This window comes from Typopeltis vanoorti, chromosome 18 (genome assembly GCF_054136105.1).
Source record: "Typopeltis vanoorti isolate ZY-2024b chromosome 18, IOZ_Tvanoo_1.0, whole genome shotgun sequence".
NCBI classification, from domain to species: domain Eukaryota; kingdom Metazoa; phylum Arthropoda; class Arachnida; order Uropygi; family Thelyphonidae; genus Typopeltis; species Typopeltis vanoorti.
Window position 1 is genome coordinate 27,421,282 of NC_143566.1, and position 13,524 is coordinate 27,434,805.

The window sequence follows — 13,524 nt, forward strand, 5'->3', positions numbered from 1 at the left end:
AATTTCTACGACTTCACCAGTCCAAATGTTTGGCCTCCAAACTCCCCAGACCTTAACCCCATGGATTATTTTGTATGGGGCACAGTTGAAAAAGACACCAATCGCACTTCCAGTAATACAAAAGCCCAGTTAATGGATAAAATTAAAACAGTTTTTGCGGCCCTTCCCAGGGAGACTGTAGCATCAGCTTGTTCGAGGTTCCGAAGCAGAATTGAAGCTGTGATCGATGCTAATGGTGGTTATTTTGAGTAAATCTTGTTGATAGTATTGTAATTAACTCTGCCTGTAATGTTTTTTTGTCAATTCATTAAATTTAATAGATACAAAGAAGATTTTCTTTTTCCTTACGAAACTGTCAAATTTATCCCGAACACCCTGTATAGTACAATTATAATTCAATTATATGTAAGATTTAATTAAGTAAACAGCTGATTAAGTCTTACGAACTGTTGTAACCTTGAGAGTAAGTAAAATTTTTCTTCATTGATTCATGCATTTCCAATGTCATGTCAGAATTAAATTTTAATGATCATGATAATTCACTATAATCAGATCCTTCTGTGTCATGATTATGATACAGTTTAAAACATCTATAATCTAGTATTTTTAGTTTAATGGCAGTACTATTAAAATAGTATTGGTGTTTAAAACACAGCAACAGATCAAATTATTACAGAACTGGTTATAAATCAATGTTTCAAAATGTTAAAACACATCAAGACAGTTTTTAAGAGAAAGATTATTCTGGAATTTCACCAAACATATGTATATTCAAATTCTGGTGAAATATCAGAATATGTCATCGGTCAGCAGAATCTTATGATTATTTATGTCTGATTTTATTTAGAATTTACATCAATAAAATGTTATGATTACCTGATATTTTTATCTGTATTTAATAAAAACCTTCCTAAAATATTTACACCCAGCACCTAAAAAAAAAGAAAGAAAGAAAAAAAACAAGTAACACGTTTCAATATCAATACAATTTTTGTGTAAACAGCTGTTTTCAAAGTGCTAAAAATTCACACAAGCTACAAAATGCACTAAGGTTTGGCATCCCATCATATCCAAATGTACTTCCTAGCTTGCACACACACACATGTACATCAGCAGAAACAAGCCACAAAATTGCCTTAGCCTAAAAGCAACTCAAAATTAAGTAGGAAATTCCCAAGCTAAGTGCCAGAAAAGCAGTGAAATAAACACAACATGTTAAAGGCAAGTTGTAACATTCACAGAGTCTCTACAAGTCAACAGCAATTTTAAAGTGATCTTAAGTTATTTATTTGTGACATCTTACTTAAACATGATTTGTCGTAAGTTTTTTTTTAACACATGCTGTCAGGACACAATAATTGTTGTACATCTGGGTGACTAGTTTTCTGGCCATTTCTGATATCCAATCAACATCTCAAATTGTAGATTCACCTCCCACTGTGGAATCTTTAAATGGATTTCCAATGTTTTAATTTTATTTTATTTTTTTCTTTAGAATTTAAGTGGCCAAAATCATCTAGTAATTGAATTTCTTATTTCCAAGTTTGAATTAGGGCACATCACAGATGAAGCATAACCAAAGCAAAGACTAAAATAATATAAAGATGAACACTAAATGATTAATTAAAAAGTTCAAGGCCAGCAACACTTATAAGACTAGCCTTAACCTAGAGTGTCACTCTTCAATCCACAGACGTTGTAATTAGGTGTTGAAAGATCCAGCCATAACTACCCAGAGAACTTTAGCCTAACTTAGCAATCCACCTGTAATGCCATCTTTTTGGCTTGCAAAATCTACAGAAACTGCTGAAATACTGCACACATTGATACTAGAAAAGGTCAAGCATTGTGCCTGTAGGATATTTCCTATTTAGAGTTATCCAATTATCTTACATTAATTTTTTAGCACGGCCATATTTGATAAAATAATTAAATAAAAAAGAAAGGATAACCTTCATTATTATTATTATTATTATTCATGTAGTTAAACATTTCCAAAAATGCACAGTGGAAAAATGCATTATTTTTTGTAATAATTAGAAATATAAGAAAGATTTGTTACTTACGGCCGATCAAAAACTATTTGATTGTGATATTTTTATATGCAAAAAAGACTCACATCTAGGTGTAGTTTTTATTTCTGTAACATAGACTTGAGAGAAGAAATTACTGAACTTTCCGAAGACATTTTCATGGCACTGAAGAACTGCTGCCTTGTTTACAAGAGCCCTTCATCTCACCACCGTGTTGATTACGTCAGATAGTGCGCTTCAACAAACATCATACTTCCAAAGAGGAAGTCGAATGAGTGTGTGAGAGAGAAAAACAGAACAGCTGTCACATTCACTGGAGAAGGGAGAAAATGGTTTTAAGGGAATTTCTAAAGCCGAAAAGGTGGATAAGAGTGTTATAAGGGAAACAAATAGTTCTCCTAAAATTAGCAGATGAATTTCCTTTATATGAAGTAAAGTTTTGACAGATAAAAAGTGATTATATAGATTTTCCTGAAGCAAAGGACCGTATCTTTTTTAATACGGTACACAGAAAGTGTATTCCAGCTAAGTGCTGTAAACCTGTTAGAAAGTTGAACTATTTAAGGATAATGATGAAGTTTCCACAAGGAAACTGGGAACTTTAAAATTATCTTCATATTCTAGAGAAGTAGGAAAGGAACTGATACTCCAAAGAAGATATGAAAGAAATACGTTATTTTTTTAAGAAAGATTGTGCAAAAATTTATTTGTATGTTTTAGAGGAAAAACAGGTATGAGTTAAGAAATTTATATTTTATGGCCATTAATGAGAGCTGAAGAAACTGTATGTTACGAGCTTAAAGTTTGTGTATTTTCAAAAAATCCTGTAATTTTGAAGAGGTGAAATTTTTTGTAATGTTTATGGTCTTTAACTGTGTTAAATGTGTGACCTTTATTCTCTTTATGAGATAAATATATCTGAAGTGCAAAATTATATATAGCACTTGTAAAACAACCATTTTACAAATACTATTTAAGATAATACAGAAATATCTACACTAATATTATTTGTAAATAAATATATTAATTTTTAATTTCCTTTGTCTGTCACTCAATCTCTTAATTTATCATAATAACAATATCCAGAGTACGAATCTGTGGTATTAACCAACCATTTCTCTTTGAAATAACTGTTTTTTAAAAAGAAAGTGGAAACACACTGTAAAACATGCTGGTGTCCAGAGAAAACTGCTTGCCAATCTTCAACATGAATTATCAGAATTGTTATCATCAAATGAAATTTTGACTCATGTCCATAGAGAATTGTCAATCCTCAAGATGAATGTTATCACCAAGGGAATTAGATGAATTTCTAGTATGCACAGGGTGATTATAATTAAAGTTCACATTTTGAAATGCTTTAACTGGATAACTACTCAGCAGTACATGATAATGATGTGTTCGGCAAATGGAATTTTATTTCGTTCGAAAACCAACGTTAGTTCTAAAAGTTGCCATTAGGGCAATACATACCGCTGTCGATTATGTATGATAATCTTGGTATGCACTAAAATGTTGCAACTAAACCATTTATGCATATGACAAATGTCCTCAATGACGTATGCTTCGAAAGAAGCTTCTATAAAATCACGTAGCTGAAATGTATATGTAATGCATATACATTGCATTACATATATATGTAATGCATGAGTTCATTACCTGTGAGCAGACAATGTGTTAAAGCACAATGTCACCATTACTGAAGGATCATGCACTTCTTGCGAAGTTGTTTTACCAAAATAACTACTGTGCCTTGACAGCACTGAAAAAGTTCAGAACATTAAAGGGATTAAAAACAAGTCCTATGACTGCAAATAGTTTATGCAAAATGATCCAAAAATTTGAAGAGACAGGTTCCTTAGATGTCAAACCCGGCAGAGGACAGAAGTCCATTGAATGACAGACTGGAGTAAGTAGCCACAGCATTAAAGGAAGAAAGAGTAGCAAATGTTGTAAGAAGTAGCAGCGCATGGCATATTGCATGGTTCACAAAGTCATAACAGCAAATTCTGTGCTGTTATCCTTACAAGATTTCCCATGTTCAGCAGCTGCTTAATCATGACCAGGGTCCATGAGAAACATTTGCCCTTCAGTTTTTTGCTCAGAATGAACTGGACAACAACTGGCCATGGAACAATTTCTGACTGACGAAGCTCATTTCCATCTGGCCAGTGCTTTTGAATATGCACAACTGCAGAATTTGGACAACTACAAATCCACACATCATGCAACAGGTTCTGTTTCAGAAGGTCACCATTTAATGTAGTTTTACAACAGAATATATATTATCAGATCTTTCTTTTTCAAGGAGCTTGGTCCTGCTAGTCTTGTTACCTGCACTGTAATGGCCAGTAATATGCATCTCTCTTAGCCAATCAGGTGATTCCAACAGCAAAAGTGTCTGGATTTAACAGTTTTTATTCAGGATCATGCCCCTCTTCACATCGCCATCCCTATCAGGCAGTTGCTTTAGACACATTTTACCGAGGATGGAATCATCGGCCACCATTTTTGTACAATGTTGCTGGCATGCTCGTTGGATCTGAATCCCTGTGATATTTGGCTGTAGGGGACATCTCAAGGATGTTGTCTATTGTGGACACAGCCAACTTATGGGCACATGCTATATTCACAACATTTCGAGTGAAACTCTTCTTTCTATGGTTAAGCATGCAGTTTTGCAATTTCAGCATGTTGCTGACGGTGGAGAACAGCATATCAAACATTGTGTAACTACACAACGTGGCATGTGCACCTTAAATTTTGTCATCATCATGCAAATCAAGGATTTAGGCCTAGCATGGCCTGTTCCAGCCTTAGAAATCATTGTTGAATATTTTAAGAGGACATCCTGGTTTTCTTTTTCCTAATGGCTTGTATTGGTAATCTTTCTATTTTCATTCTTTGAACATGTTCCATCCATTTATGTTTATATTTTTAAATTTTTTCTATTATTGATTCTTGGTTTAATTCTTTCATAATTTCGTTTCTTTTGTGATCAAATAGAGTATACTTTGCAGTTTTTCTCATAAACTTCTCATATATGAGTTTTTCTCATATACAGCCTAAATTGTGTAATATTTTGAAATGTCCACTATGGTATTACAGCACCATGTATCACCCTAGTAGCAACTTTTAGAACTTTCATTGCTACATGCATCATCATGTTAAGTATTAAATTTTTCCACTGAGTAGTTACCCAGTTATAGCCTTTTGAAATGTAATCTTAATCACCATGTATATGTGATATTTATGCTCACTTCATGGCTTGAATACAGCCTAGTATTCAAGTCTTGCATAGTATTACTATTATAGCAATAGTTAAACTCATACTCCTGGGACACAGGATAGTTGCAGGCCACATATAATGGTCCCCTGTAATCACAAAGATGATGAGAGGGAAAAAAGTATAAAATATTGTTAAAAAAAAAAAAAAACTAAGATAGAACCATTATACAATAATTTGTATCTTTTTTTTTTTTTTTTGAAACATAAGGAAACAGCAATGTGTAGCACATGTCATCTGTTTTCTACCATTGTTTCGAGATGATTAATTGAAAAGCTGAAATCAGAAAAAGTATGTTTAATCAATATAATAATGATTTCCAGATAGCATTTAGAATAAGTGATTTTTTTTGTCCATCTCTATTCAAGATATGAAATAGAGAATCCTATTCAGTATCATAATGCGTGTGTAAAGAATGGTAAATCTATACAAAACACATTTATACTGGGTTTAATTGGCCGAAAGTTTTTGTTATTGTAAAGTAATAGCCTACTAGTTTCGCTGACTTGACTGTTAGCCTCTTCTGGGCATACAAGGTGACAAAACAGTTTAAAAAAGATCAAAAAACAAGTTAAGGATATCAGGTTAAAACATAAACAAATGTTAAATATTATCTAAATTCAAATAAAACACTACATCAAATGCATGGAGCATGTATGTTATCAGTCATCGTTATACATGTACGATCTATAATTGGCAGCAAAACTGAACTCTGTGTGTTGAGTGATCTTGAGACTTTTCCGTATGTCACCAAGGATCATCCCTTGGTTTCTGTTCAGGCTGCCTCTTGAACAGATAACTACTGCAGCTTCTTTGATGTTGCGGGAACAAAAATCTTCTTCCAAGTATGGCATGGTACTTTTTATCCCATTCGATGTTATGATTGGTGTTAAATAAATGGAGCGGCAAGTCAGAATTGTCTTCTCTGTTGTTATTAATGTTTTAATCTTTGATATTTGATCTTTGTTTTTTTTATCTTTTTTAAACTGTTTGGTCACCTTGTATGCCCAAATGAAGCCAACAGTCAAGTGGGCAAAACTAGTAGGCTATTACTATACTATAAAAAAACCTCTGACCAGTTAAACACACTTTATATGTGTTTTGTATGTAATTGGTGGTTGAAAAGAACATTACGATGAATGGTATATCCAGTTTTTCTTCTGCGTTACAAGTCGTGTCACTAAGATGTTCCTTCTTTCTTATTTCTAATCATCTGCAGGTGGAGATCACACAAACATGGAATTATGTAGACCTTTGGATGTTTGTAGAGATTAACTATCCTTTGGGAAATAAAGGTTGTATATGGTAAAACATTCACCATATATAGCCTTGCATATGGATAGATTGCTGATGAAAAGGATTGAAATGGAGTCTCTATAATGAACACCAAGATTTAGTTGTGGAGGAGAATTAGAAAATGGGGTTTTTTTGGATGATTTTCTTTGAATACTTGTAAAAGACGGTCCTTTTCTGTCTACTTCCACCTTTGATGAAGGATACCTCCTGTTTTTTTTTTTTAGGTATGAATGATGACTAATTTTTGTGATGAAGATAATATCCTATGCGAGTTGTGCTTTTGGTAAACATCCAAAGAAAATCAGTTCTTTGATGTCTCTGAGATCAGACATCAAGACATTATGGTAAGTTGCTTTCATTCTCCAAGGGGAGTTGAATTTTGGGTGGAATCTGTTGCAAGAGAAATTAAAATCTTTAACCAAAAGATTCCAGATAGTATAGATGTTGTCAACGTATAACTTGTTCTTCTGTAGGCTATCATGGACAATCTCTTATAGAATTTTAAATTCCTACCCTGTTGGTTTAATCAAGAAGAACAGTGCTATAACTCTGCACTTTCATATTTGGCATTGGTGGAGAAATTATTTATCAAGTTCAGAACTAATGCAGAGTCATGAAAATTAGATTGCCATGGTAGGAATGGTGAGAATGTGCATGTAGGTTCAGCTAAGGCATGCAAACATAATGATGGATTCAGACTTTTTTTGAGGGTGGTGGAGAATGAGAAAGTTGGTCAGCAGAGTGCAGATTAAAAAAAAAGAAAAGCCAGGAGTATCAGTAACAAAAAAGTTTAGTTTATTGCTTGGTGAATACATTGTAGCCTAAGACTGTTGGTATAAATGTGAACTCTGGATCTCAGTCATATGTAGTAATTGGATTCAAGTGTAAAGGGCGTGGTATTTTTAAGAAGTACTTCTAAGAGATAGGAATGTAGGGGGAGGGGCTACTACTACTGATATTGGATGATCAAGCAGCATGTGAAACAGGGAACTTATGTCAATGAGTATTGGTTGATCACAGTTTCAAGCAAGATATAAGACAGCACCAACCAAAAATTTAATAGATACTCTACTAACCATTCCATAGCATCAGGTGGGATCTTCATGTGAATGCTTTGCTCAACTCAAGTGTGAAAAGAATGTGAGGAAGAATACTGAAATGCACCTTGAAGCTAGCTTAGAGGGAACACTGCTAATGCCAATTCTAATGAACAGTAATAATGGAAAATTTTGTAGAAAATGCATGCAGAAGAAACTGAACATCTGTGTGTTTGTGAAGAAAAGAAGAGAGTGGAGTGAAATGATGAGAAACTGTCATTAATCCTCAGAATTGCTCCCTTCAGTACTGAGTCCAGTATTTTTTTAGGGAATATTGTTTTATCATTTGGTATAGCAATCTCCTAGGAGTGTCATGCGAAATGATTCTAAGGCATGGAAATCACAAAGATCTTTTCATCCAGCATTCTTATAAAGCCACACAGCACATGCCTGAGAATGACTTTTGAGCATTCCACTATGAAAGAACAAAAATCAACACTTCCTCAACTTCCTCAACACTCAAAATTGAGGAAGAGATTAAAAATGTCTGGAGAATGGTTGGTGCTGTCTTATATCCTGCTAGAAACTGTGATCAATCTGTGTGAAATCACTGGTAATAACAAAAAGCTTGGTATCTACTTGCTAAATCAATGCAGTTGAAAATGGAGTGCCAGTTGGAGTTGCAAACATTAAAATTTCTATGAAAGATTACTTTACTATTAAAAAGGTTAAATTGGAGAAACTCAACATTTGAAAAACTAAAATAAAAAAATTCAGAATGGCTGATGGCATAGAGAGACCAACAGAGACTACAAACAAACAAACTTAACCAGAATGATATAAGCAGAAGATCAAAAAGAGGAGTTTTAGTTGGAAACTCTCTTACATTATATATCAGACTAGGCACAGGCACAAATGTTACTTATTCTTTTTCAGCAACATGTTCCAACATTGTCAGGTCAGGCAGATCAAATCTCTCCATTTCTTTCTATCCTCCCCAATTCTTCCTTCATGAATACTGTACCAGTTCAGGTTTCTTTTATTTAGATCATGGGTGTCCAACCTTTTGGCTTGCCTGGGCCACATTGAGTGAAGAGGAATTGTCTTGGGACACACATAAAATGTATACTATAGTTAATGTATATAAGTAACAAAACACCCTTTATTTTTTTAAATTTTTTATTATAACATCAAAAAAAAAGGGGCAGCATAAACACAAAACTAGTGAGATATTTGGCCTTGTTTACATGAAATCAATGCACCAATGTCTGGTTCGATGGAAGTGGTTGCAATTCATAGTGAGCTCTCAAGGTTCTCGTCAGAAATTTTTGATCTAACTTTACTCTTCGTATGCTTCATTCTTGAAAATAGTTGTTCACAATTGTATGTACTACCAAAAAGTGATGATATGAATAAAGCATGATTGTGAAGCGAAGGATATTTTTCTCTGGCAAGATGAGTCTTATAAAAATCTACCAAAGAAACAGGATCAAATTTTTCTTTGAGCTGAATATCTAATAGCAACTTTATACGTTCCATTTAAAAATTCGAAGGTAATGTATTTATGTCAACTGAAAATGAAGTCGCAAATATATAAAAAAAAAAAAATTTATATTTTTTTCTGAAATCTTGAAACCTATTCTCAAATTCCTGTATCAAAACAGAAAGAAAGCATATTTTTCACATCACATAATAATGTTAAAAGTTTAAGATCTTATGGGACTACATTACTAACAGTCCAGGGCCGCACGCAGGTTGGACCCCTGATCTAGACGTTCTCTGCTTCGAAATATGTAAACTGTCACATCTGTAAAAATTAAAGATGGACACTCAAACTTATATGGAAGTAAATTAAAGATACTATTAAATTTACTTAAACAAGATTTTTCTTGTTTAAGTAAATTTAATTTAAAAAAATTAAATTTAAACAAGTAATTTTCTTGTTTAAGTAAACATATCAAGGATGTAGAGAATGAAAAGAAACATAAAACAGGACTGGCAGCACTTACAAATTAAACCAAAATTCTTCCACACAGATTATAGTTTGTTTTTTTTCCACAAAAAGCATTCAAGCTGAAACGAATCAGCTGAAATGATCAAACATCCTCAAGAGTGCAACAAAAAACATGCACTGATTTTATATTAAGTCTGGTGTTCTCTAATTTAACATGACATCCAAGTGTTTACCAGTGGTTTGCAGCAGACTGTGGCCTAGCAAACATCATCATCATAGCAAATGTGTGCTTTTCATGATTATTTCCTGTTGAAACATTTCATTAAGTACATTACCGGTTATAACCTGATTTTTAGTTTATTCGCATATTTCTCCTGATGATAATATTAAACGAGAGGTTTCATTAAACTAGTAGAGAAGTCAATAACTTATTCTATCCCCATCTGGTTCTTTCATGTGGAATAATATCAACAAAAACATTTCAAATATCTCCTCTCTCCACAGAAGCCTACACAACAAGATGGCTTTCGAAGGACTAGTATGATAATATTAAACATTTTCTTACTTCTAATTCTAAAATAATCATTTAATAGCAGCTAATTCCCCCCCCCCACACACACACACAACACAACAAACTGCAATATTATACATATGATACTGATACAAATGTTTTTACTTACAATCAATCATCACTCCAGGAAGTATGATAATTTTCCTCCTAGAGATACCATATTATATATATATATATATATATATATACACCCAATTCTCAATTTACACAGTAGATTGGTTCCAGAAAACAATGTGTACATGAAAACCGTGTAAAAAAGAATACAGTGCATATGAAAAAATAGAAGAATGGTTCAGATGTGAAAACCCGATACGAACAATAAGTTATTTTCAAACAAAACATATGAAAATCCTTAAATGAAACTTTAATTTTAATGGAATGTTTTTTATTTTAAATACTTATTTAAAGTATATACATATGTATCTTTCTTAAAAAAAATAGTGTGTCACTAATAAAACAGAAATTCGAAAAGGCCCAAATACACCAGTGCATATGGTTATTAGTTAAATTTTATTTGCCGTCACTTTCTGACAGTGGCTGCATTCTTTTTGTGAGACTGGAATTAAATCACTTCCATCACTTGAAACACTTTTGTCCTGTTCATACTGCAATGGTGAAACATTTTCTTCAGTAAAAGGAACTAAATAAGCACTAATTTCCAATAATTCTGAAGTTTGATTTTTTTTATGATGAACTCTGTAATTAATCGTTGAGATCCTGTTTTGACTAGACCTTTGTATAATTCTTCGTATCGCACCATACATGTGTTCATTACTTCATTTCACGTTTAAACTGTTCGGCTCATTCAGTATTTGGATCATGTGTACGATAATGACTTTGCAATTTACTAGCCATTTGAAGCCCTTCTTTAATTAATCCTGCAGTGAGTGGAATCTCTTCATCATCATGATCACTTTTTTTTTTTCTTTTTCATCGAGATACTCAAGGACAGCTATTATTTCGTCATCACTATCAGCCTTGTCAACCATCAATTCTTCAATATCTGCTGGCGAAAAATCATCAAATCCTTCTCAGCCAACTGCATGTGCTAATCTGATGATATTGGGATATTCAGTTGTATCCAAAGGTACAGGGTTTTTCTTTTTCACACATTCTGGCCAAATAGCTTTCCAGTATGCATTTAAAGTTGATGGTTTCAATTCTGATAACGCCAACTTAGAAAGTTTGATGCAATCCAAAATAGAAAATTTCTTCCACACATCAATAACTGTCAGTAAATTATCCTTATCTAGTTTATCAAAAATGTGTTGCAATGTTCTTATGTAGTAAGTTTTGAAGGTAGTGATCACACCCCTGTCTAGTGATTGTATTATGGATGTTGTATTAGGTGGCAGAAAACAAAATTCCACATTCGGGTGTTCTAATACAGAATGGCCAGGCAATTTGTCTAAAATCAATAAAACTTTATGAAGTCCAGATTTTTTCCCCATCAAATGGCATTTAACTTCTGGAATAAAAATACATTGATGGAACCATTCATTAAAAATTTCTTTTGTAACCCAACCTTTTTTTGTTTGCCTTCCAATCCACACCTTTCATTGATAGCGGTGTTAGGGATCAATTAATGAGTAATGGTTTTAATATATGATCTCCTGAAGCAGTGCTGCAAAATAATAGTGTCACACAATCCTTAGCTGCTTTAAAGCCAGCAACACCTTTTTTTTGTGATTTCACTATATAAGTTCTACTTGGCATTTTTTTCCAAAAAAGGCTGGTCTCATCTGCATTCCAAACTTGATCAGGAGTGTATCCACCATTTTCAATAGTCTTTGACAATTCTAGTTGCTGGCTCATCTGCAGATGCAGCTTCTCCTTTTATTTTTACATTATGAAGCACATATCTTTTGAGAAATTTCATAAGCCAACCTGTGATTGTTCAGAAAAATCACAATTGTTGTTTGATGTTGTCGGCTCCTTTTCATGAATCTGTTTGTACAACCATAATGCTTTCTGCTTGATGCCATTTCCATCGAAAGGTATTCCTTTTGTGAGTAGTCTTCTATCCACATCACTAGAACCTTTTCCATCTTTCCTTTTATAATGTCTCTCGTATATGATGACAACTTGGCATCTAATTTTGTTCCATAAAGAACAGATTTTCTAATAGCCTCTTCATTTTTATTAATCAATCTCACGTAGCTTCGTGCAATCCAAAATATTTCCCTAAGGATGTTGAACCTTCTCCAGCTGCTAAACGATCAAAAATTTGAATCTTAGTTTCTAAAGAAATAGCTTTCTTCTTCTGTCTAACTGAATTAACTGACATTGTGATTAACGGGGTAATGTTATGAAAATAAGCCTACTGCAAACAAAACTTTTGGATGATCTAGAGCTCTAGGTTCAAAAAAGTCAGTAGCTACTATTTTATTATCATTATTTTCAATGAGCAGGATAAGAAAAAGCTTTTCTTTTCTTCTTGTCTAACTGAATTAACTGACATCATGATTAATAGGGGAATGCTCCGAAAATATCTGAAAATAATTCATTTTACTAATTTGATATTAAGCATACAAAACTTAAAAATTTAATACATACCTGTATAATGCTATTACACGAACAAAACACAAAACATGTAAACATAATTATAATGAAAATACCCTTTTTAACAAAACTGAATTCAAACAGAACTTTTAAAAATAAGCGCAATTTGAACCATGTTAAATCAAAATATAGCATGTAAAAATAGAATTGCTTTTGTTTTTGAACATAGTTTAGAAAACAAAAGAGAAGAATTATCTGTGTATATATATGTATGTATGTTGTATGTATGTATGTATTTTTTTTTTCTTGTGGCATCCTATACATTTTTTTTTTTTTTTGACTAATACAAATGGCTGAACATTTCTTTTCAGACCAACCAATGATAAAAGATAAACATATTATACCTTAAATGATGAACATTTAAGGTATAATATCATCATCATCATCATCATCAAATTCCTGCCATGTACCCTCAAGGGGTGTACAGGATATGACAGTACTACATGAAAAAATTACATCATTACTAACTTCCTATCTACAATTTTCCTCCAAATCAGTCTGTTACTTGTCAAGACTCCAACATTATCAGATCTTATATTTCTATCGTCTAAGGCACTTTGTACCGTATCAATCCACCTATATCTTGGTCTTCCTCTGGGTCGTTTTCCTGCCAACCTGGCAGAGAACACTTGTTTTGCTAATCTTTCCTCTCCCATTCTATTTAAGTGACCATACCATCTGAGATTAGCTCTGCTAATGCATTCCTGGATGCTGACAATGTCAAGTTCTTTCCTAATATCCTCATTTTTAATATGATATTGCCATTGATGCCATCTGCTCACGCC

General features: G+C 33.1%; 1 protein-coding gene across 1 annotated transcript in view; it reads right to left on the bottom strand.

Annotated features, from left to right (window-relative positions):
• LOC150096566 (AP-1 complex subunit gamma-1-like) overlaps positions 1-13,524 on the bottom strand; it is a 449,674-nt gene that overhangs the window by 229,206 nt on the left and 206,944 nt on the right. The window contains exon 10 of the mRNA XM_090408538.1: positions 877-932. Within this exon, the coding sequence (XP_090264664.1) occupies positions 877-932 (56 nt within the window). The remainder of the gene's footprint in view (positions 1-876; positions 933-13,524) is intronic.